The following is a 27,340-nucleotide window of genomic DNA, read 5'->3' as shown; positions in this document are numbered from 1 at the left end:
TATTGCCGCCGTCGAGAAACAGTTAGGTCGCTAATAAAGAAGGAAACGGCGGGAACTAATATAGGTAACGGCGCCAGCAGAAATATTTCATTAGGTCGAGCAGATACGCGTCCAGGCCCGGCGGAACGGGCTTACATTATTTCACGAAGTGGCCGTGGATAGACGTTCTGGCATGCGAATGTCGGTGAATGAAACGGCTTAGCGAGGCATTTCGCGGACACGGAGCCACTTTCCGAGGGAAATTACGGGAGACTCTTCTTTAGAAATGATCGGCGAAACGGGGACGAAAAAGAGAGAAGCGTCGAACGGAGACTCTCATCGATCCGTGTTTATATACATCCACGAACGAAAACCAGAGAAATTTTACGAAAGTCTTCCTTTTGATTTTTGGTCTAGTCGTATGACTATTTATTTGCTCCAAAATATTGCAGAAAGGCTTCAATTAAATTCAGGTGACGCTTCGTTTCGACCCAAACCTGATTCGAATCGAAGATTTATTCGATTTATTAGAATTATCGAAATATTCATTTGCTCCAAAATATTGCAGAAAGGCTTCAATTAAATGTAGGTGACGCTTCGTTTCGACCTAAACGAATTTATTCGTTACTCAAAGACACGACATATAATAATGGTGGAAACTAACTGTACATTGTCAATCATTATCGTCTTGATTGATGCACCGAAGTTGCAACATGGCAAATGTATTCAGCTTTCCATTGGTCGTGAAAGTGTTAAGCGTCGTACGCATTCATGTGCTATAGCGAATGTTCATAAAAACTATAATTAGAAATACGAAGGCATTTTACAGGCATAACTACGTTTTCTAAGAATTTTTCTTTTTTTTTTTTTTTAGATATTACTGATAACGAACGGAGCACAAAGATTTATTTCCAGTACACGAAGTAGCTGTTCTTTTTCACCGTTCTTCGGTTTTCTTCCAGTTATTTCGATCGCATTTTTGATGCGCTTACGGAACGCAACTTCATGACTTTCAAATGACGTAGCACAATTTTCTATGCTCGAACATTACAGTTTCAAAGCGGATTATATTTATAATTTTATTCATAATGTGCTTAGAAACATTTTCTTTATAGTGTTGCAAGATCGGCCATATCTTAGATATTTTCACGAGATAAGTTCCAAATGAACAAGTATATTTATCTTAATTCTTGTTTATACTATCAAAATGTCTAAACAAATAACAATCTTTATTATCCTTCCTTTAAATTATATTTGCCTTCACTAACGATTTAATGATTTATCTTATTTTTAAAGAGAGAAGATGAGATTATTCTCTTTAATATAGACCTTAGAATTATGCATTTAATGAGTTTACAATTTTGGTATATTCGATACATTTCACAGTGTTCTGTTTGAGTTTCTAATCCTTTCACTATGGCAAAATTAAGCCTAACCCAAGGCTACGAAGCGTTCATCCAATCCACTGCAATTTTCCTTACTATAGCATATAGTTTGCTTTCTGGAAAATTGCTAGTCTTTTTTGTCTGTTAAGAGTTCGTCTAGAACAGAAGTATATGAAGAACAAGCGGCTAATAATTAAAAATTATTTTCCACTCGCTAGACGTTACGTTTTAAGCCTTGGTCCATGAAAAAAATTGTCCGGATCGTGATCGTGAGCCTCGTTAGTAATCGGTTAATATACAGGTTGTTAAAGGACTACACATCGATAATGCACTTACGGTAATCGACTGGTAAATTGCACAGGATTCGAAGTACCGATAGTAAATAGTATTAACAGGAATGGAATCTAATCGATTTATACGTGAAATGACGAAAATCTCGAGTCTCGATGCTTGTATCGTTGTTTCAACAGTTCGTAGATCCCGCATTCCGCCCACAGAGCTCGTAGCCAGGGGATTTTACAGGATTTCATCTAACTATCGTAAAACATCATTAAATCTAGCATCTTCGCGAGGCTTTAGCTATGATGAAATCGCTCGTAAATTCCATCTTAAAGTATAGTATCGTGTAACGTAGATTTAATTCCAGCCATTAGCCGCGTTGCACGAGTCATTTGTGCAGTTTTATCCAGCCCGGACGCTACGATTTAACAAAGTTAAACGCGAAAGTGAAAAAATGTATAAGGACAACCCGACGAAGCTCTTTTTATTTCCGCAATATTCGCGACGGATGCGTTGTTTATGGTGGAAAATAAAAGATAAACTTTTATGGGGCGCTCTTTCCCGGAGAAAAGTAATCTGGTAGCAGTGAGAGACGAAGCAACTTTTAACTTGACTCTACCAAGTTTGGTTTATATCCGTACCACGAAGAAGTTTCACTTTGACGCTCTATATTATAAAAGTAAAACCGTACTGTAAATAATAAACTGTAATCTAAACTTCGACGAAGTTCGAAGTTCGAACTCGAAGGACTAAAGAAACGAATTATCAGATTTTTAGATTGCGTCTAATCTAAAAATTTTCTCTTAATTTTAATACTATTTACAGGTATCTAGTATTACCTAGAAACAGATATATCTGATATAAATTGTTAATTTTCCTGTTGAGTATTTTCAGTGGTTGGTCTGGAACAAGCAACGTTTTCTTCTCTTTTTATTTTAGTCTTTGTTATTTCAGTTACAAAGCACGGTTCCATTTATTTATCTGGCGACTATATTGCTCCAGTTAACTTCGTCGCTAACGTTACGTGGTTAATATAGAAGCAAAATAGTAACGTCTAAAAATAATGAGAAATTCATAAACCCTGAACATTGTATTTGGTTCAGCAGGAATATGAAAATAGAATGGATGTGTGTCGATGAACGTGCGTTTCCTGGCTCGAATCTTCGAAACATTGTGGTGTATTCTATCAAAACTATACACTACAAAATTTTTATAATAACGAGTATCGGATGGACAGTACTTTTATTTGTTGAAACTTTTGCTTGAAATTCGTAATAAGCATTGAACAACATTGTTGTCGTTCTAATACCGTAGTTTCGAACTTCCGTTCGGATCGATGCAAATGGCCGCCAGAGAATAGAAATTTCCGAGAGATCGACCGTGTCCGTTGCCACCCGCATGCTGTCCAAGGGCAGCGGTTCGTGACAGCGATCGTCGAAGTTCAGGATAACGTGCATCGCGCGTGTTTCCGTTCCAATTATACAGGTTTTTCGAGGTCTATCAGCCTTAGTTTCACGCTGCAACTAAAAACGAGTTGCTAGCAACTCGAACAAACTTTGTAGCTGCTAATGACTCTGTGCCACAGCAGCTAGCAATTTCCAATTAACGAGAGGAGGTCTCGAAACTAAACCTAAGCGATTAACATCGTTCCTCCAAAGCCCCACAAAACGACAGTGTTCTACAACGATGATTCTTAAAACGAACGCGTGATTCGCAAGTTGAACGTTTCTTCCCAACGAAGCGACGTTCGTTTTAAGAATGATCGCTGTAGTTCGCGATCTTTCGTCGAGAATCGCGAGCTGAAACCTTTGAACGAAGAAACGAAAGGAGCTGACACGGGAAACCCGACGACGGTGTATCAGAAAAGCCCACACCTGGTGACCTGTCCATAATGAAACGATTATAAATCAGGAGGATGGATCGGGTCGACGTTATAGGGTTAACCGGTGACGGGGGTTGCGAGATGGGGAAGCCCGGGGCGAGTCGTTCGCGTCGAATTCAATTTTCCGCGTTGTACGAGGACGGTGCACGTGACACACCGCGTTAACCGCGCGCGTTACGCATCGCGGAGCCGCCTGTGTTCCAGCCAAAGGAGAACGGGGATGGACACACGCCGGGTCAAGAACCTTCGGCAACCTTACCTTCTGTTCTGTTCGGCGTTTCTCAGTCAGTCCTCGTTCATCGTGCCACATACGAGGTATACGAGTAGACCATACACCTTATGGACTTTCGCGGCCCAATCTGATTGCCATAGCGACCTGGAAATTCGGTGGGGATTTTAGTTCTGGCGCTTCGCGTAGCTTTCGAGATTCGAGGAAGAAGCAGTCGATTCTGATAGTCTACAATAGTGAATGTATGAACTCATGGATAACTGTAAAAAAGTATTAAACAACATTTTCGTAGGTCGTTAAACGAAATTGTTAAAAAACGAAAACGAATTTTTAAGAAAAATCGACAGGTAGGTGTCTGAACTTTTCAACGAAATTGAAAATTCTCAAACCGTTCTGGAAAAATTATTTTCGGTTACAGAGGTCAATTGCAATCATTTTTGGTGAATAGACATACCCCCGAAATCCTACGCTATTTCGAGAAAAAAATTCAATAGATGGACAAATTTTTCGGTGGAAAAAAAAAATTTCAAATCGTTCTGGAAAAATTATTTCCCGTTGCAGGGGCCAATTACAATCATTTTTGGTGAATACATGTACCCCTGAAATCCTACTCACTTTCGAGAAAAAAATTCATTACCGAAAATACAGTGTCTGACCATGAATGATGATTCTCCTGAAATTCGGCGAAAATGAAAAGTTTCAAATCGTTCTAAAAAAATTATTTTCGTATGTAGGAGCCAATTACAATCATTTTTGGTCAATACACATACCTTCGAAATCCTACTCACTTTCGAGAAAAAAATTCTTTACCGAAAATGTAATATGCGACTAGAAATATTCATCGAAATTACATGCGTATGTTTAAAAAATCATAACTTCGGGACCGATTGGAGGATTTTAAAGTTTCAAAATGTAAACAACGCGTATTTTGGTGGAGAATATGTAGAAATTCTAAGAGATTCCGAAAAGTTGTTCTGAATGTCTGAAAAATGGGTTGAAAAAATACATTAAGTGTAATGTCTTCTCGTATACGTCGCCTGTGGTGCCACGTTTACATACGCGGCTGTCGATACTCGCTTCATTTGTATTACCGTTGCGCCTGGGTCATAGGGGAACCGCAAGTTCAAGGAAGATTTCAGTCGGAGATTGTTTATGCTAGCCAGAGAAAACGGAGCTGCAAGTGATTCGGACCAGGAGTATCCACGAGATGTATTCCGACACGTGGGGATCCCGACTGTGGACCAGGGACACGGAAACGATGAACAAAGTTCGTGGAAATAGATGACCTACTTGGGTTTCCTTGGCTATGGCCATTTTTGTACTCAGTAGCTCAGCTGCCTCTAACACGTTCCGCATACCTGGAGTTGGATGGTGAGATTTTTATAGGAATTTATAGGAAGTTGTTGAGATCAATGCATTTGTAAAAGATGACTCTTCGTCGTGTATTTAAAGGTAATTTTCTAGTAAAGTAGAAAAATCAACATTCTTTGTAAATGTTTCATGGAAAAACCATGAAACTTTTCGATACGAGAGTTTCACTCACTTCGTTATTCCTCTTTCAAGGATACGTACAAATTTGTTTAATACAAAATGTAGGAGTTCGATAACCGGATGACTGACATCGTAGCGACTGCTCTGCTCATCCAAAACGGAAGAATCAAATTTTATTCTACTTAGCAAGGATACAGTTATAGCCTCAATTTAAAAAAATTGGTAACATCTTAAATTTGAAGTATCAATTTTCGAATATTTAGATGTTAGGTTTTGTTATCCGCTCGCAGTAGTTTTGAATTCGTTCCTGTTTTCATTTGACGAGTCATAACCCTCCTGACCCATATGTGGGTCAGCGTGGAGGCAATGATTTAATCACAAACTGACCTAGTGTAACTGATTCGATTTGTATACAATGTTCGATAGCTCCCCGTTTTCTTTAATGGGAGATTAACGAGTCAATCTTGTGTCAGTTTCTTGAATAGTCTATTGTACGAGGTATTGGAAGAAGTTCCATTAGGTGTACGTCGCATGCAGTTTATGCATGACGGTGCACCGTATCCATTTCACTCGAGTAGCCAGACAGTTCTTGAACCTATTGTCCGGCTCGTTCTCCAGTTCCGTGTCCACTGGATTTTTATTTCCGTGCAGGGGCTATTTAGACCACACATCGACGAGTATCGAATCCGAAATTCTGAAAAGAGAAATAAACTGCAAGGGTGCAGCAGTAATTTCCAACCAATCCTCGAGTGTAAAACTCTTTTATTTTCTCGTGGAAGAGTCGCGTAGAAAGTGTAGCTCGGTCACGGTGGTGCGATAATGGCGATTTGTATACGCCAAGATGCATAATCTTGGAAGAGATAAAAACCGAGAAATTTGACTAACGGCAGGAAAAAGGGTGCTAAGATTCGAGGAAGGGTTTAAGTATGCAGAAGGCAAAGTATCGGTCGCAGATTGTTTCGAAGAAAAAGAAAGAGGAGTCGTAGAGACAAGAAACATCGGGAAGGGGGAGGAATATCTAACGTGAAACGGATACAGTCGAGCAGAAATAGACGAATTAACCTATTTGCATCGCGAGGAGGGGGCGCAGAAGTTTCAGTGAAAATAAAAATTTTATTATTCGATCGAATGAGTTGGTCTCGTTGGTTGATCTGTTGTTCGACGAAAATTTTCCTCGTCTCTGGTTCCCTGCGTGAGCGTTGAATAATTCGCAAGTGGCGTATGCGGGAAAAGCGACATTATCAATTATACAGGCCGATCGTCAACCGATATTCAGATTACTGTCGCAAATGTGTTTTAAAGAGGTCGTTGCTTGCGAATTATTTCGCGCCTGACGCATTCCACTTCTCGATGCAAATGGCTTAAGAGCCCAGAAGAGGCACATAATAGGAGCGTTAATGCAGCCAGGCGGAGAAATCACGAATATAAGCGCAGTTTAATCGAACCTATTTAGCAATTTTATATAACCGTTTTACTGAATATTTTCAGATTCACCAGGAGCTAATTACAAGTCGATAGTTCGTGTTATTAACCCCCATATTATAGAGGCTTGTCCATGTTTTTATAGTTCACAGAAAATGTTGGTGCTAAGTGCTGTAGAAAAAATGTGAAAAGAGAACAGAGATAAATTGTGAATCAAATTCACGTCTTTTAATGTATAATTTTCCACGTTGTGCAGCTCGTTGCGTTCTCCGGAGAGACTGAATAATGTAGAGGGTTATTTTCCTTGTAAGTGCAAGAGATCGCTGATGTATCGAGTAGGTGGTCGAAGTTAATTAAGACTTCCACGATGAAGAATTTAAATGCTTCTTCTACAGGAAGAATTTCAAAGGGAGCGAGTAAGACGGGGAAATTGATTTCTTCGAGGCGCGTGTCCTATCTTCCGAGAGATGTTTGTTTTATCTGGAAGGCGAAAGGGCTGGATTACGCTTGCTCCGTTCGTTTTCGAGGGATGGAGCGCCCCGGCGTCGGTGATTTTATTAAAATTTCTCTAGACGACGTCCTAGAATTTTCTCATAATTTGCTTCGCAATCGATCGTCGAACGTCGTTTTAAATAAAAAGCGATCGTGTCCCTCGTCAGCGTGATTTATACAAAGAATTATTTTGAATTTTCTACATTTTGATAGAGCACGAAAACTAGATTCAGCGAACTTTGATAATAGGATATTTTCACTGCCTAACGATCGACACTGGGGTAACTTTCTGTGTTAATAGAATATTCAAGACGTCAATTAGGAATTAGCGATGCTTGCATATTTCGCTGTAATTGAAGCACTCGCGATAATAACAGGTTGCTTCGTGTTCCCTGGTGTTACAGGTGCCCTCTTAGTAAACATCATTTTTCAACTTCCGTTAGAATGTATGGTCTGGTGCGCGTGCTGGTCATAGTACGGTGCCATAAATTAAAATCTCGATGATCCTTTCGTCCATTGTTGAACGCATTATAATCACCCTCGAAACTTTAATGACTTTGTTCTGATGACGGAGACCTACCATGCTAGTCCACTCTGCTAACTGTGATTTTTATTTTCGTATGCAAATATGCTTCCCAATATTTTGAAACACTGAAATACGTGAAAATTGCAGTGCAGCGAGATCGAGGCCGCGACGAAACAGATTTCGAAACGTCGTAATTAAAAATGAAACAGATCGAATACGTAATGTGTTTCGCTGTAAAAGAGATCTCTCAATTTCCAATATATTCTCACGCTGTCGCGAGCAATACGCTTTCCTTCTGTTCCATTTTCAGTGTAATCCAATGCAAAGCAACGGGAGAAATCGTATAATGAATTCGCAACGTCGTTGGAAAAATTGTAACGCGTTCGTATTGAATATTTTCACTTATTCAAGCTACTTTGATTCAGCTCGAACAAAACGGCCGTCCATTCGTTATTATATTTTTTAAACGATGAAACAAAAAAAATTTCTTCTTTTGTGAAATTCGGGGCTAAAAGAAACTGTATATACAGTTACTCTCACTCGTATTCGAACGTTATGAATGAAAAAGTCCATTTTTTCATTCATTGAGATATTTAACCCCTAAGTGGATTATTGGGGCCTTTGCAAGGTTAAATTAATAATTCATAATCTATGTAATCCTCCATTTGTTCATTATTTTTTAAGTGCTTTAAAGGAAAGTTTCCATATACCAATTTGGTAATGAACATTAAGTAAAATAATTTAGAGATTGAGAGTCCACTTAAGGGTGTTTGAATAAATCACAAGGTTGTCTTCGAAACTTAAAACTCCAAGAAAATACAAGAAAAATGCGGTCCTCTGCAAGTTTAACCGAATAATTATTTAATATATGCCAATGTAATTATTTGAAAATTGATGTAATCCCCCATTAGTTCATTATTTGTTAAATGCTTTAAAAGAAAGTTTCCATATACCAATTTGGTAATGAACATTAAGTAAAATAATTTAGAGATTGAGAGTCCACTTAAGGGTGTTTGAATAAATTACAAGGTTGTCTCCGAAACTTAAGACTCGAAGAAAATGTAAGAAAGAAAGATAGGTGGAATTAGAAAAGTCCCTTTAATCGAGAGGTAGAGGTTTTTTCCCGAAACGCGACTATCTCCGAGACCACGTTGCGTGTGTCTGGCGTGCATTAATTACGTTAATTGGGGGCGAGATTCAGCGGGGATCGCGTCGGCTCGAAAGTCATAATTTATTAACGCAAATGGATTAGCGACGGCGGAAAAGCGCGCATCGGGCCGGATGGAGGCACGTTGGCCAGCAACTGGCACCCTCGAACGATCATTTCCAACCCCTAGCGTCTATCGACGAGTCTAGTGCCGCATTGTTCGACCCTCTGGATTCTACGGTATAACCGCAGGAGATTTTTCCAGATCGACCGGGGTGGCCACCAGAATTCCTGGCTAATTCGAGGAGTGCCGGAACGACGCGGGGCGGAAGGAGAACATCTGTCGATTGCTTCGTTCCACGGCGCGATCGTAAACATTAAAGCCCGGATACCACAACAATAGATATATTTACACGAACGTGCGAGCACACCCTCCATCGGGATATTACGCTCGGGGTAGTAGCTCGGGCCGCAGTTTGAGTGATAAATTGCGTTTCGACGTTAACTTCCGTGTCGATGCGCCCGTTTCAACCCCCTCCAACCCCTCCTCGACTGGTTATTGTTACGAGTGTTATCGCTGTTAACCGTTTAACGAAGGGCTGCGGTGACGTTCGGGCTGTTTTATTTCGCGGCGTTGTTATACTTGAATTATTAAGCCGGCGAGAGTGTCGTTGTATGTTTAGGACGAGCGATGTTGTTGTACGAGGTGTTCAAATTGGGAGGGTTGCTCGAAAGAGTCGAGTTTCTTGCAAAGTGCACTTATTTCGACATTTTTATTAGGTAGGGTTCCTAAATTTTTTAGACCGTAGTTTGTTTTTTTTATTTTATTTTCTTAGTGATTATAGAATACAATGGAGGGGCTAATATTTGCAGGGAGACTTAACGCCCCCGATTTATCACACTCCACAATTTTTTTAGTTGTACTTTGAATCGAAATTTCAGGCGTTCTGAGTTTGCAAATAGAGAAAGATGATTAGAAAATTCTGTGGGTGTAATTTACATTTTGATGAAGCATAATAAGGTAATGTAATTAAATTTATTACCCTTTGGTCATCGCTGACAGTGTATTACACGAGCAGTATTTACTGGATCGTACAAAGCAGCTTAATTTTAGCTGTTTAATTGTCTATCGATGCTTCGACCTCATTTTCGGGATCGCTTTGGGGAACCTATTAATTTGTGGGTTATATCGAAACATAAATCTTTAATTACGTGAACCGATTCTCCAAAAATAATGTACTTCAAACGAGATAAATCTTTACTTGGGTTCGGTGAAATATAAATAACTTGTTATTTGTTAAAGGATTTATATTAATGTAATTTACGTGTTTAATTTTTACACTCGCTATATTTGTCTGTCACTACTGGCTTCAGCAGTTGACGCAATTTTGAACGTTATTTAAAACAAAAAGCATCGAGAATGTAAGTGCGTATAAACAGATGTTCAGCTGAATATTTTATTTGAACAAAGCACAAAACACTAATTACCCCTTTCAGATGACACATGTTGGCACAGATGTGTCCACAGCAATTCACAGTTAGTAATTTTGCAACGTACACTTATCGTAACAGAGCCTACATCGTAATTTTTTCAACTGTATTTACAACTTGTCAAAAATTGAAGAAAAGAAAAAAGCAATAGCAACGTATCAGACGGTATAATAAAAAAATTAATTACGAGCGTGGTTCACGGAAAAATGCGTATTACTATGGAAAGCTGAGTCACTTCAATGGTATTAAAACTGAGACATTAATATAATGAAACGAGTGCTGTATAAATAAAAAAACGAAGGAGATTATAAATACAAAAAAAAAATTATAGAAGACAGAATGTATACTATTAGAACTTGGTCGATTCGGTTACGTGAACAAGAAAAGCACAGACGAGTGTAAACCACTTGTTAATGCATATTATTGTTAAAGTTAATTTACGAGCGTAAGAAATTAGCTTTGTAATTAGTCTCGTAATTACGCTCGGGTTGAAACTCGGATTTTTTTCTTCGCTTTCGCTTCTTTTTAAAACTCAACCCTTGCGGCCATCCATAATGCATAATGATAAAATAACTTCTGCGTTATCTTTCATAGATACCGACCGACAGTTGCATCACGTTATTACAATCGTTGGTGTATTTCCGTTTACTCGTACGAAAGGATAAATACAACATTTTCGACGGGAATAATGCGTTTCCGTTATTTGCGTTCCACAATGGAGTCTCGCGTTGCGTCAGAACAGATTTTTAAAATTTATGTCCCCGTTTTCTGTTGCAGCTTTGGAAAGCGGACGGGTGGCAGTGCCAGGAGACCCAACGAATGCTTCGTTCTCGAGCCTTCCGAGATGATCGTCGTAAGTAGAAAAGTTATTTCACTTGGTAAAGTTTCCGAAGTCGACTTTACGACCGCGCTGTAATTCGAATCGCGGAAAAATTCGCGTGTTAGCTGCCAACAGTTACCGAACCGCCGACAGTTTCTACTTAAAACGTGAATATACCCGATCTGCGAGTTCGGTATTACCCTTGGATGATATTTAAGAAGCCCGTTTAACCACCATTTTAAGCCTCTGTAAATTCAAATACCATTCGATCGAAAATTAAATAAAAATTCGTGTAATATTTCGTGCCTGATTTCAGAAATTTGGTAAAATTTTTCTAGCACAAGGAATTCCGATGCTTCTGATTTATAATTTTTAATTATTTACTCAAAAACTTACAAATATATATCGAATAAAATTGAAAGACTTGATATCTGACACACTGCAAATTTTTTAACTTTTTCAATGAAATTTCGACGTTGTATTAATAGCATTGCTGCATTTCTACCAATTCTTTTTTTTTTCAATCGTGGAAGTGACTTTCGATAATTGAAAAATAAAGAGTTAAAGTAGATGCAAAGGAATTGCACGAATTTTTTTTTTCCGACCGGTTTGTCCTACATTTACGAACGAACGTACTGCAGACATCCCTTCGTGGCTGCTCCGTTCGCGAACTATTCCGGATATAGTGGCGATATCGCATAATGAAAGACAATGCTGTCCAGACTCGAGACGCAACGTGCTAGACAGTTAATCAATAGTTCCTCTCCTGTTATGTTCGCGTCGAGTTTTCGAGACTGCATCGCTGCACTTCCCGATTCGCTCTGTCTGTTTTGCGATCGCTATTTTCAATTACTCCAGACGAACGTTGAAACGTAATGGAATTGTCGCGTCCGTGGAAGAAAATGAATTCTCTCGAAGTAATTTACATACGTACGTGTTAACGTATGCTTTCGATATACACTCTGAAATGCTTGAGAATCGTCGAATCGAGGACAGAAATTCTGTATCGAATTTTATATCTAAAAAACACTATGATTCGATGAGGTTCAGGTCTTCGAAAAGCTTAAAAAAGCCAATTCCATTTCTGTCGAACGATAAGAAATTCCAACATTTCTTCGGATCAGGAATTATGTAAATTCAAAGGGACAGAAATTTAATTCATATTTTTAAAAACGCAGAAACTATGAATCTTTGCACGATTTAAAACGTGAAATTTAGTATGAGGAAAGTAATTTTGTATCTAGAGTATGTTAGAAATGTTATTCAGTTATTAAAATACAGTATCACGATATTTTGATACGAAGCTCAAAAATTTAAAAAAATTTTTCACATTTTTCAACCAATTGCATAAAAATTTGCTCTAGAGTCGTTCTAGATTTTTGAATATTTTATTTCAACTATAAATCAACATTTTCGTTCGAAACGTTTATACTTTTAAACTTGGAGTAAAAATAAAAATTCAAACCTGACGAAACATCACAGCGATGAGTTACGGGTATTTTATTTCATGTTATATTTATATTTTCCATCGAATCGTTACAAGCTAAAAATCATTTTTGAACTAAAGCTCATTATTGTTAATAACAAGCCATCGATATAGACGTTCGTTAGTAAACTCCGAACGAATTAGAAGTTTGCAAGATCGCAAACTTCGTGTCTTCATTACGTTAGTGAAGTTCTGCTAATAAGACGACGGGAAATTATATCTCTCGAATAAATTTCGAAACAAATATATATATTCCAGGATCTGTCTGTTTTATTCGTGTTCAGCGACGCTCGAAAATCGTGGAAGCCAATTTTAATTATCCTCCTGCAGTCGCTTTGACATTTGAAATTCACTCGAACTGTTACGAAAGCTCGAAACTGTTTCGAGATTTCCTTACTCGACGCTAATTATTCCGAGCCAGTAGTAAACGAAACTCGTGGCTCGTGCTGCCATCTGCAACGTGATCGTCTGTTTTACCGACGAGGCAGATTTCAGGATCCATGGATCCCGGCTACTGTTTGACCATCGGATTCCGTTAATTCTGTACGCGGAATGGTAATGCTATTCAAAAACTTTACACAAATCTGAAACTAAAGAAGCTGCTTCAATGTCTTCCATTTTCCATGAACAATTTAATTCAAAATATTTCTGTTTTTAAAAAATCAATTTACTGAGAATAACATTTCAATTAAATATTTATTTTAAAAAATTATAATAATACATTGTAGTCTTTTCGAGCAAGCGAGTTCTAATGATTGTTTATTTTTCAGTATAAATTATAGGATACAAAAGTCTAATAATCTAAAAATGCAAACTTTGGTAATTATTTCAACGTTCGTATTTGGAAAAGATTTTTTGGCAAATTGAGATACGACGATTCGTTGAGAGTTTTTTTTTTTTTAATTCGGAAATTGGACGAAGCAGCCAGGAACGAAAGCCAATGTGATTTCCGTCGGGCGACAGATAACAAATTCCAACATTTCTCAGGATCTGGAAATATTTAGGTCCAAAAGGACAGAAATCCAATCCTGTTAAAAATAAAATAAAAAACGCGGTGACTTTGGCTATGAATCATCTGGTTGCAGTCTGAAACTCACGGAAACTCGTTATCGACTGACAACCTAGCAACGATAAGACGTTCCAAAGCCGATCAATGAAACTGTCCAAGTGACTCGATTCTGGCAACGATTCCTGGAACGTCCCGGTGAAAAATATTTTCGCGCGAAACGAACGACCGTCTGCAAAACCCGCTGTGAAAAGGGGAATGCAGATGATTTTTATGAATGGAGGCAGAAAACCGGAGGATTTTTTTAAATAAACGACAGAGGAACGTGCAACTGCAGAATGCACCACGGATTACGCAATGCGTTGTCGTTGCATCTAGTGTATGTGTGTATACGGTCTCTGTTCGCTTCCTGTTCTTGTCCGTTTCGGTATTTTTCTAGCATTATCTTAGTTTCTTGGTGGACAACGTACCATTATGCGTCGACGTCGCGTTAATTGTCTTCGTTCGGTGATTGTTTTATAGAAATTAATTGCGTTTACCCTTCCATTCTTGAACTGTTAAAGAAACAGTTTTTAAATGACGAGTAATCAGGTTACAAAAATAATTTAATATTTTTTGGTCTGTAAGAATAATTAGATTTTAGACCAAAAACATATTTTAACTATTTCTGATTGGAAAAATATACGGTATTTTATAAATAGGAGATTTTTATATGGAATTATAAAACAACGAATAACATTTTTTTTTTAGTAAGATTACAATGCATTTCATTCGGGACTTAGATTAGTTCCTGTAAAAAGATTACGGGTTTTCTAAATGTCCTCTAAATAAAACAGTGGTACTTAACAGTGAAAACAGTAATTTAAACGATAAGGTTCCCATGACTAATCGACAATAATTTTGCATCTGCTAGTGATGCAAGGACGCGTTTCGTACTATATTTCTCAATTGAAAACGTCAGTTTATACGTCATACATTCTTCATGAATTATTGATGACTCACGACGCTACAATTGCATTGTACCTGATAACAAATTATCAGTTAATAATTGAATAAAGTGTTTTCCGATAACGCAACTCTTAACATAACAGATGGATAAAATTCTTATCTAAATACAAATTTCAAATAATAAATAAGACGTAAACAACCGTTTAAATAATATATTTCATAATAAAAAAAAAATAAAAATTTTCAGTATTAAACATTGTTCTTTTTAAGATATGTATAAACAAAGGTGCAAAATTTCAAAATGCTATTTTTGAGAGACGAAACACCTCAAATCTGATACTTTTTTTTTACTTTTACCAAATTAAGTTTCGTAATCTATTTGGATATATAGATTCGACACGTGATATCTTTCTACCGGGTGTCGTACGATGTTTGCATTCTCATCGTACTGTCAGTCGCGATAAATCTTCAATTCGTTGACTGACGGTGATCTTAAGCCTCGAATGGGAGCACGAGAAAATGTGTGTGGGGGAGATGCAGAGAATATTATAGTGGATTTACGGCTTTGCTCGAAGTAATTCGTTCGCTCGATATCTCTTAGATTTAGCTTTCAGTGACGGATTACGCGAAAATCCATTCAGGTTTCTATATTGGAGCTGTCCTGCGAACTGTGTAATTCGGGCGCGATGATCGCCGAGCGCGAATCGAATTTACGTTTTCGTCGGGAAGAACCGTCATGGAGAATAATAATTATCAATCGTACGCACCGTTTCGTCTTAATTATCGTTACCACGGGGCTCGCGAATTCTCCTTGTAACTCGTTTCGCGAACATCAATCAGTCGTAGCGCGAAGCGTTACATTTATTTCGTTTTCATTTAATCGCCCTTTAATCCGCCCGCTCAGCGCTCGCGTTTCGCGTCGTATATTCGTGTTCATCGACGGTGGCTCGATGCTTTTTACAAAAATCGATGGGAATTGATATCGAGGCGGATATTTAATGCTCGAAAATTGCGAAACTTTGTACGCGCGCGGACGTCAAACGAAAATAATAATTGGTGTTTTTCTGATACTGAAATTTTCCACCCTCTGACGTCAGAATTTGTTCGACGTCCAATAATCCGGATGTAACTTTACAATGGCGTTCGATCGACGTATTCCCACGTTTATTCCCGATACTTGTTTTATTCTTAACGATATTATTGAATATATTATTGAAAACTTTACAGACAGTAGGTTTGAAGCTACGGTAACCAGTGGCCACCAGTGGCAGCCGACCAGTTAAGCTTATTTAACCACACTCGATTAAATTTTCGGGATTTCTATGGCCATCAGCGTGTGATAGATCAATATCGTGCTACATAAATTATCACTCTTGGCAATTTAGGCGCGTCTTAGGAAAATTTGAAATAGGGGTGGCACGCAATGGGTAGAATAACTTTCGAAACATTAAAATATTTCATAATATACTTTCTAGGTATAGCAATTGTGGATGGTATTGTGAGTTTTTCTTTTGTAAATAGCGTTTCGATAATTTCAGGGATGAAAATTGTTTCGTCGAATTAGGAAGAAGTGGGTCAAAATTTCGATTGTCTGTACGAGTACGCTGCTCGTATGCACTTATCGAAAGCGGTTCAATGTGTTCCACGGGAAATATTTCTGGAAAAACTGCAGGCGGTAAGGGTGGCGATCGATCCGTGACGTCAGAACCGTTCTTTCTCCTCGATTCGCATCAGATTTCCTCTCGTAATTCCAGCGGACGTTTTCCATCGGCACGACCGTGTCCCGCGAATGATATCGAAGTATAGCAGGACAATTCAGACATCGGCAAAAGAATTTTCTTCCCCGTCTCGACGGCAGCACGGGGTGGAAAAATATTGGCGCGACTATAGTCCCGTACCGTTGCCGTGAAATACAGGGTGTGTTGTCAATAATTCAAGCAAAATCTTACTATTTATTTCGACTCTCGACAGTTTCTTAAATCGTAACAAACGAACCGAAAATATTTACGCTCAGATTTTACAGCGAGTAAGGAAATTTTAACTTCAATTCATTTAAAAAGAATTTTATGTCATCTGTAATAAATTGATACTTCGAACTGTTAAGATACAAATATGCATAACAGTAGAAAGAACCATTTCAGTTTTGTTTTTATCGATTCAGTTGGTCTCCATAGTCTGCAATAATTAGTCGAAAGGTTGTGGGTTGTTGCAACGTAATTACGTAAGCAGACTCATATGTTTATCAGTTAGTTCTAATACACCCTGTATGTCGTAGGTTTGCACGCAGCCCTGGGCGTATCTGCGACCCGTGGTACGAATTGGACGTCTGACCTTTGAACTTCCTGTTTCTCTAACCTTTCGATCTGTCATAGCTCGCTTCTTCCTTCACGTATTTCCTCCAACGTGACTTTATCTTGATCTCCCTGCCTCGATCCGAATCAGAATAATCTCTATTTATATTCTTCGTTTTTTTTACTAACTTCCTCATATATTCCAGTAAAATATTTTTCACGGTTCTCCAGGCGATATTGAAATAATTATGCGTAGGACAGTTTCTATTTTTATATCGTATCGTAGTAATTTTTAATTATGCTTTCGTCACCAGTACTTTTCAAAGGAATACTTTCCAGGATGGTCCAGCTTCCACAGAAATTTTATTCCTCCTCAACTCGCGAAATGGCATTGTTCCACCTATTTTTAGCGAATCCGTTGCCGCCCTGGAAAACATTTTTCGTACGAATATACGCATTATCATAGTTGGAGGAATTCTGGTAGATTAAAGCGACGTCCGCGGTACCAGGATTCTCCAACTATGTTTTCCCATCTCGTCGGACTTTATGCTAGGTTATTACGCGGAGCTTCGTCGGCACTAGCCTTAAATGAAAATGAATCATTCCCCGCGAACTCCACCTGCGAATAATAACGCTGTGCAAACGCTATTCGGCGAGCATCGGAACGCTCGGGGATGAAAAATGCAAAGAGGGCTCTCGCTAATCTTCCTACGCGATTTACTTTCGCGCTTTTCGGGACTACCTGTCGAGGGTGAGGAGGAGAAATAGTACTTTTCAAAGGACGGGGGCTTTTTTGCAACGTTGAATGAATCGAGTGTCCCGCGCTTTCCAAGCATCTTTCGTTTCGATCCGCGAATTCAGCACGAAGCTCTGTGCATTTACGCTATTAACTTATTAACGAGTTAACGTGTTAACTACTAAGCACACACGAGTCAACTCGTGGCTGACAATGCGTCATTGGACGACACCTACGAGCTCGTAAAGGCGAACTTGTTCTTCGCGTAAACATCGACATTGTAACTGGTTTAAAGACTCAATGATGCTTTAAGAATAAATTATTTTAGCACTGTACTATTGGGAAGAAATTCACGGTTGGAATGTAATTTTATCCGACGAAAAGTATTTTGATGTCTCTGTTTTTGAAATGATTATTTGTTGGAAAGTTTGTCACAGTGCTAGCAAATAATGAGATTTCCATCGATCATTCTTTATCTATTAATATTAATATCTATCTAGAATTTTATTGTTTTTTAAAATCATTTGAATTATTTTTGTTGTTTCTGCAAACACTGCAAGTTAGTTTCTCTAAGATTCTAATGGGCATGCAATAGTCGAATACAAAAGGATTACACGGAACAACGGAGTTTTACAAGACTATTGTTCTTTCTCGTCGATTAATACACGATATTTGTATTATATAAAACATTTACAGAGCATCGAAATTTACGACCTCGTGTAACGAATAGGCCATTATAAATTGCCTTGTTGCGGAATTCGGTTAGAGTTCGGAAACTGTCGGCCGGTCGTGGAAAATTCGTGCACGAATAAATCCATGTAAATTGCTTCGCACAATGAGGATCCGCTTATAATTATTCCTCATTAATATCATGACGTCAAAAGCACTTTGCTTCTGAAGTGTTTATAACAGACTGTTGATTTAATTTCGATATTCTGTCCGAAGAGATGCCTCGGATGCAAATGAAAGATGTTTTTTTCGCAGATTATGCGCGGACGGGGGCGTATCGGACGCTAGAATACATTTTTAATTAAAATCGAACGCGGGTGATGAATTACCCCTTGAAAAACAATCTTCGAAAAACAGAAGTTCACTTTAAAATAAATCCTTAATGAAATAAAAATAATAAGGGAAGCTCTGTTATTAGCAGAGTAGGGCAAATTTTATTTCCACACGACGGATAAAAATTCGTGGACGATTCCTGGAAAGTTTGCTTTTGTTTAAAAAGTACGAGACTCCTCGAATGTTGTTCCTCGAAATACACGAGAAATGGAATTTGGTAAACAGGCTTTTCTTAAAAAATCAATGGACAAAAATACGTTCCCCTTATTTTCCACGAGCCCTAAATAGTTTATATCCGTAAATAGCAACGTTACTGGAACGAACGTGCTCATTCTAGACTCATTCATCGTGAGTCACGAGACGTTTCGCCTTATCAGAAAAATCCGTGTGACATATTTTATTGTCACGCTGGAAATAATACGATTTATTAAATGGAGCACATCCGCTGGACATTTAATACCTTGGACTGCATCAGCGGTTGATTCATGGCAAGTTGTTGCCTCGATTTAGGTACGCGTTCTTTGTCGAAGAGCGGACTGACTCATCCCAGACAGAAGCACAAGTTTTTCAGAAATTCTTTTCTCTGTTTGTATACAATTGCTCGCGAAAATAATCGAACGCCTCCGAACAGGGCAGAATTTTATCCTAATAAAAGATACCAAACATGACGTACAGCAATTCGTGACGTTCGTTCGTTGTCAAAAATTTGCATCTAAATAAGAATTTCGCCCGTTTCTGTCACACGGAAACGAATACATCAATAATAGAAGTCGTCTGTTCGACGTCGTGATTTAGAAACGATTTTTTTTTTTTACACAGCAATGTAATTTATAAACACAGAGCTCCCTCGAAGGCTGCAGGTTCTACGTTCCTGGATCAAACGCGTGTATTTTGTTTGTTAACAATTTGAAACGCAGGCATTCGGATACTTTCGCGAGCGGATAGGGTGTCTCGCGCGAAACGGAAGCGCAATAAATAGAAACCGTACGGCGCGGCATTTACGCGAGAGCAAACGGCAAACACTACGATTAATTGGACTTGTTGATCGGTAAACTGCGGATTAATGAAAATTTCAAAGCGGGGAATATCAAAGCTCCTCTCGTGGGCGAGTTAAACTCGCTCGAACATGCATATTTAAAGGGGGGTGAAGGGGGATCGTTCTCGTCTGGAAACGAAAACGCGCGAGGCGCCGCTTTTCGATTGGAAGTGGAGTGAATCGAATGGCGAACGGTCGTTCAAAGCGACGTAAACGCGACGAAGTCGTCGTAAATCTGCAGTACCACTCTTAATTATTCCAACGACTTCGCGTGCTTGGGAAGCACAAGGGTTGCACAGAATGTCTGCAAACTAATAGCTGGAAAAGGATTGAATAAAAGAAAAAGAAACAGGTGGATAATAAATTCAATTCCTACGATTTCGTCGGGTCCAAAAATTTTAAACGTAGGAAGATCTTGGGTAAACATCGATTTTAAGTCTTAAAATTTACTCGCGGTAATCATAGGTGCAACTTCCGGAGTCGTAACCAGCGTGTTCGCAATGTTCCCACATTTCGCGCATGAAACACTGCACACCACTCCTCTCATCTTTTGCCGTCGCTGTAATTTACATTACAGAAAAGCGTTGCTTTGGAATATTCCAGATTACATTATCGTCGGTACGACGAATTAATAACGTGACGCGAAAACTTAAAATTCCATGTCGCGATCCGTGCTCTCGAAACGGTCGCAAAATTGATGTGCAAATGTATTCTGCGCGCAGTAAAAATTATACACGTGCGTATTTGACCGTCCTCCGTAAATCGTCAATATCGATCTGTTCGAAAATTTTGTACGAAAAAATGTCACCGTATATCTTCGTCGATTTGGTCGTAATATTTGTTACAATTTCCCGTTCAGTATTTTGTATCTTTATATGGATTCCATGATATTGATATGTCGATATTCTTACGTCGAATTTGACGTATTGGCATGTCGATATCCCTGCATCGATTCGTCGATATCCTTCTATAGGCTCGACGTATCGATGCTAGATACGAACAGACTAATTTGTGCACTGATTATTTTGCGCCTCTCTGGCCTACGAATCTGGTGTAAATTCACAAATAAAGTGACCAATTTCGAGTGACCCACTGTAAATTGCAAATGACCCATTGTAAACTGCAAATAACACACTTTAAACTATAGGTGACCCACTGTAAATGGCAAATGACCAACTCTAAACTGCAGATGACCCACTGTAAACTATAGGTGGCCCACGGTAAGCTACAAGTGGCCCACTGTAAATTGCAAATGACCCACTCTAAACTGCAGATGCCCCATTGTAAACTTCAAGTAACCCACTGTAAACTATAAGTGGCCCACTGTAAATTACAAATGGCCCACTGTAAACTGCAAGTGGCCAACGATAAATCGCGACTGATACACGATGAATACGGTAAGATTCGAGTAACCCACAATAAATTGCAAATAACAAGCAATAAATTTCAAGCGCACACTCCGTCGCTAATATTATTTCTGAAGCACATTATAGCTTCGCTAGCGGAATGTCTACGGTCTACAGTCACTTAGGGAAAATGCATTTAATAACGGTACTCGCAATATCTCGCGAGCAAAGTAGTAATATTTCCTGATAATGAACCGAAGTAGTAGCTAAACATGTGTGAGAAGACGGACTGTCGTAGCTAGACAATGCACTATATAATTACATAAACTTAAACGCTTGTAATTACGGAACAAAGGCTCGATCAGAATTTTATTACTTTTAGACTCATTTTGTAGTTTAGAATCGCCCCTAAAATTTTCCCTAAAAAACAGCCGAACGCTCTGTGCAGGAACATTTATTTATCTTAAAGATCGTGCTCCAAAGTTTAGCATGGCGGCGTACAAGCTGAAAGTAATAAAATAAGCCATAATTGCAATTTCTAATAACCAATATCCTACGTAAACCGATGGCTGTGAAACACATCAAATTTTACGCGACAGTGGAGAAAAGCTCCGATGGTGAATTTGTGGGGTCGCGTTAAACAAAATGCATTGTTCGAAAGATTATTTTATCGGTGCACCGCGCGAGGATCGGTTCGCCGCAATAAAAGCAATTTTTACCGCTCCCGTTGCCACGGCTTTGAAAAGCCGTCGAATTAACAGACCGACATAAAACCGCGATCCGTAATTACAATGAACTATTTATACCGTCCTGTTATCTGTATATTGGAAAGAAAGCAGGAACTAAAGGCGTGTTTGTCGGTCTCGAACACGGTATCTCGAAGGGTCGATAAGTGGACGTCAATTAATAAGTGATTCCGCGTTGTCGATCATTGTGCGCTACTCCAGTTTTTTTCAATCCTCCCTTTTGTGCCGGTGTAATCAGTTTTTAGTCGTAGGCGGGTATCCTCGTGGGCGTGGTTCTCTTTTTCTATAAATAATTAGAATTAATGGCCCTCACTCTGCATAACGCGTTGAATGGAATTATGATTCCTTGCGTAAGAGTAATAAATTTTTTCGACAAGATAGATATCTGCGTTTGGTAATTTATTAAAATTAAAATATTCTATAGTTTGGACAGAGATCTAATAAATCACTGTTTCTTCACACGTTACCAACGATATGTATATTTTTAAAGAATTTATACGTCGATTTTTCTATGAAAAATTCCAGTTATTCTTGAGGACGAATTTCATCCCTTAGAATCAAATACCTATAGCATGTATGAAATAAAAAGAAAATTAACACTTGTCCAACGTTCCTTGTTAAATAATTATTGATACAAGCAAGCAATCGTGTCGTTTGTGGATTTTTCTCGACGATCCCCCCGTGACTGATCTTTCGATTGCCAGTGTCAGCGTTCTGCCAATAAGATGTGAAACCCGAGACAATTTAAGTAGATTGTTGTGCAGGATGCGGGCGTTAATTGCGTAACGAGTGTGCTCGCTTCATCCTTCGATACGAGGCGTCCGCGACGACAGTTGCATTTTTCCAGAAGCTTATCGACGCTGATGAATCGACGTCGGGCGCCTAGCTGTAGCGTCACCGTCTGGTCTGAATCCCCCGGAATTATTCTAATCGTATATCGCTCGGTGCAGCGTCGGGCAAAATTTCGAACGATACTCGATAGCGAATAATTTCGTCTCGACACTTATTCGAACAATTAAATTTCTATTTCTTCGAACTCCAATTTCCATTTAAAAGAAAAGAAACTATTTTTTATCGTTCCTTGTCGTTCCGTACCCACAGAAATATTTCCACGGTCTGTAAAGCAAGAGTAATTCTTAATTTCGGAGCCAGGAATCAACGAATCAAATTCAAATAAAAGATACCTCTCCACCGCCTAATAAAAAGACACGAGATTTCTGCAGCAGGAACAAAGTAATTAATGGGACTTGGTTAAGAAACCAGCCCCTAATTAATAGCGCATGTCGGGGATTTGCATTCACGAAAATCGAGCCCGTTCATCCTCGAGGCGTCACTGGCAGAGCTTCTCGCAGCACGGAGGATGTTAAACGCACATTTACGTAAGAGCCTAAGTGTGCACCGTTACATCCGTCGTGCGTAAGCGTTTACGGGTAAGAATTCCCTATGAGGCTACCACCGTGCCGGAAACTCGCGTAAAATTGACTCGATGACTCGACCGACCGCAGAGTCTTCCCCAGGAATTCGATTTTATCTCTGGTAGCGCCCTAAAATACAACGCTCCGTTTCAACGGAGTGCATTGACATTGATAGCGGTTATCGCGAAACAAAAATTGATTCGAAAAGACCGGGTAACTGAACTTCGAGAGATCTCTCTGATCTTTCGCGTATTTTAAAATTTGATTTGATAATTCCTTGGAATAGAATGGTTAAACAGCGACAAATCGCATTCTTTGCGAGTCAGGGTCCGAAGGAATCGTCGAAAGTAAAAGGAGAGGTTGTATCACTGTTCTCCGCGACGCATCAATTATGCGAAACGTACGCGGTTGATTTAACGTGTCTCGCTTCGTACAAAGAGACACACTGCTCGAAACGTAAATACGGTTTTATAGTTCCTTATGGTTAATGGCCCCTGGTGGGCCAGGGCTCTCTCTCCCGTAGGTTTGCGCGCTAAAACACGTGCGAGAACGACTTCTGAGCGGAATGGAAAGAGGTAAAAGAAAGTTAGAGCGCTGGAGGTCTTAAAATAAATCATCGCCCAGACAAAAATGTAGTGGGGTCTATAACGAGTGCCACGGCGTAGGTATTCGGTATATTTTTCTTTTTCGAATCCTCGATATTCCGTGCCAATTGCCGCGTCCCCGGTGCTTGGGATTCCGGAGGACATCGAGTCGATAAAGTTTCCGTCGACGACGTAGTACGTATCTTGCGTAACCGCGATACCGATACGTGGAATTATGAATGAAACAGAAGAAAAATACGGACGGGATAAATTTCCGGAGCGCGATTGTTCGAATTCTCGTCGAGCTGATACGATTCCGCTTCCGTACAATATGGTATACTTGATTAATTCTAACCCTTTGCACTCGTTTAGGGATCCTTGTTACAAAGAAAAATACAAAATACAATTGTAAACTACGTTTTAGGGACCCTTGTTACAAAGAAAAATAAAAAATACAATTAAATTAAAAAATTTCAAATCGTTCTGGAAAAATTATTTTCGGTTGCGGGGGTCAATTACAATCGATTTTGGTCAATAGACATACTCCTGAAATCCTACCCACTTTCGAGAAAAAAATTCGAGTAGGAGCTGAAATTTTTTGACAAAAAAAAAAATTTTTCAAATCGTTCAAAAAAAATTATTTTCGGTTGCATTAGTCGATTACAATCATTTTTGGTCATTACACATACCCCCGATATCCTACTCAGTTTCGAGAAAAAAATTCCTTACCAAAAATATAATTTCTGGTCAGAAATGTCTGCCCGAATTTTCATGCAAATCTTTAAAACGTTATAACTTCTGAACGGATTGGACGATTTTAATGTTTAAAAAAGCAAACTACGCGTATTTTGATGGAGAATATGTATAAATAGCAAAAATACTCGAAAAGTTGGTCCTTGACCCCGCAAAATGAGAAAAACCCCATAAAAATGGTCCAATTTTCAAACAGCCATAACTCCTATAATAGTGAATATATTTCATTGAAATTTTGGGGATAAGTAGAGCTCATGGGTACCTACAAAAAAGTATTACACAACTTTTCTGTAGGGCGTCGAACAAAATTACTAAAAATGAAAAATGAATTTTTAAGAAAAATCGACAGGGGGTAGGTGCCTAAATTTTTCGACGAAAAAAAAAATTTCAAATCGTTCTAAAAAAAATATTTTTGGCTGCAGGGGTCAATTACAGTCATTTTTAGTGAATGGACATACCCTCGAAATCCTGTGCATTTTCGAGAAAAAAATTCGAGAAGGTGCCTAAATTTTTTGACGAAAAAACAAATTTTCAAATTGTTCTGAAAACAATATTTTTGACTGCAGGGGTCAATTACACTCATTTTTGGCCATTAGGCATACCCTCGAAATCCTACTCATTTCCTAGAAAAAAATTCGAGGTGTGAAATTTTTCGACAAAATTAAAAAATTTCAAATCGTTCTAAAAAAAATATTTTTGGCTGCAGGGGTCAATTACAATAATTTTTGATGAATAGACCTACCCCCGAAATCCTACCCACCTTCTAGAAAAAAAATTCTTTATGGGTGGAACTTTAAACGTTAATAACTTTTTAACGAAATCTCCATCAACAAATTAGTATTCTTGATTTTGGTCTTATTGTGGCCTCCAGAATCCCTCATTAAAATTTCTCCCAGGGGTAGCCGAACACCCTGTATACATATTGTATTATATAGATTATCACTGTTCGAGAGGAGGTGAGATGCAGATTAAATTTCTGTATTTTTCTAATTTCTTCTACTAATTAAATTGTAATATGAATATGAAATAATAAAAATATTTTCATTTTGATTACATACATATATGAAAAAAAATTTCGAGTCGAACCTTCTCAAATGTAGATACGAGCGCAAAGGGCTAACCCAGACTTAAATTACGATAAGAAAAAAGTTTCTGGACTGTGCACATAGCATTAGATTCCAAAACTACGATTTTTATATTCACCCAAAATTCATCGAGGTAAATGCCTCTAACATCGCGAGACAAATACGTCGCGTTTTAACAATAATTTTTGTTATACTATGAGTCGTATATTTGAAGATTCGGTGAAAGTGGTATGATGGTATTGTACTCAAAGACACTGCAGTTTTGTCGCTTCTAAAAATAATCTATTTCCACAGACATAACAAATTTTCAATCGATATTAACGCTAAAATTAATTATAGTGTATTTATTTGTACCAAAGAAATTAAAACAACAGATAGAAATAAGTGTGTATTCATTCTCTTATAGAAAATTACCGTAAATTTTTTACTACTTTTAGTTCAGCTAACTCGATATATGCGAAGAATTTTTGTTTTTAAAAATGTAGTTTGCCCCCGTAGTTAAATGAAAATGCCGTGTCAATATCAATGTTACGCAAGGACAATTGCCCACCAAGGCGTCGATCGTCACCAACAAAGAATTCATATCATCGTAATTTGCGACCCGGTTTACTTTTTCCAATCGTTGAATCAGAGCACCGCCCAGGGTGTCCCATTTCCTTCTTTTAAAATCCGCGTGCCAAGACGACCGACTTCCGGCGCTGCTGGGACCGCTGTGACGCATCCTCCGCTTCCTTTCTCCGCTGATCGCGTCTCTCAGCGCGAAAACACGCAGACGTCGCGAGTTCTTTGGACCCGCGGCGCGGGCTCGCGGTCGTTTATACTTTGGCGCGCTCTTTGAACTCGCGCCGTTCGCGGAAAGTCGGGGCCCCCGTTGTCTTTGCTCGCTGGAATCCAATTAAAATGACACAGAGTCTGCGCGCTGGCTGTTGAATAACGCGATACGATCGTGTTACGCGCGTTTATCGAAACACTTTCGCATGCTCGCCACGAGGCCTCGCCAAACGAGTCTCGCGTATTCGATGCTGGTTGAAAGCGCGCTGTGATCGGTCTTGGGTGAATTTTATTCCCGAACAACCAATGGCGTTCTCCCATTGTTTAAAAATAAAAAGGGAATTCGTGACGAATGGCTCTAATTAATTTTCAGTAAGTTTCCTTTTTTAAATTAAAAACACGTGGCTAACTTATCCCGACTATTTTAAATCTAAATAATGGATCTTTGAATTCGAAGTCACTGGAAATAACGGTTTCACCAAGTTTCTATACTTGTTACGGTGGCTCAATCGAAGGTATTAATATTAATTTTCGTAATGAATAGTTGTATCGACGATGAGAAAATTTAATTAGCGAATGACTGGAGTTGTTAGCGTGTTTAGTCCGGAACGTGCACCGCAAGAATTCCGGATGTTTCTCAAATTATTCTCCGGAAACACCGGAACTAGTTCAAGCGAGACGTGTGCTTTGGAATATTATTCTACATGCCGATAGGTCTTTCCGCTTAATTAATGAGTAATACGCGACGGGAAGTTCTAATAAGCATCGTATCATTTGGAAGTGAGATCGAGCAAGTAAAGCCGAAGAAAAGGCTGGAAACTTTCGTCAGAAGCACGGTCGAATCGTTCACAAAATTAATAAACTTGTAGTACTTCATTCCACGGTCCTCGAGGAACAAAATCTCGGTTACCAAGCTGTTTCTTAAACCTTTA

General features: G+C 38.8%; 1 protein-coding gene across 11 annotated transcripts in view; it reads left to right on the top strand.

Annotated features, from left to right (window-relative positions):
• Positions 1-27,340, top strand: part of LOC143345784 (rap guanine nucleotide exchange factor 2) — a 209,598-nt gene that overhangs the window by 143,824 nt on the left and 38,434 nt on the right. For all 11 annotated transcript variants that reach the window (XM_076773196.1, XM_076773199.1, XM_076773194.1 and 8 more), the window contains one exon: positions 11,101-11,176. In XM_076773196.1, coding sequence (XP_076629311.1) covers positions 11,101-11,176 — 76 coding nt within the window. The remainder of the gene's footprint in view (positions 1-11,100; positions 11,177-27,340) is intronic.

Source organism: Colletes latitarsis, chromosome 9, assembly GCF_051014445.1.
Source record: "Colletes latitarsis isolate SP2378_abdomen chromosome 9, iyColLati1, whole genome shotgun sequence".
NCBI classification, from domain to species: Eukaryota; Metazoa; Arthropoda; class Insecta; order Hymenoptera; family Colletidae; genus Colletes; species Colletes latitarsis.
Note: the sequence above shows the minus strand (reverse complement) of the source record. Positions and strands in the feature narration are given on the sequence as shown.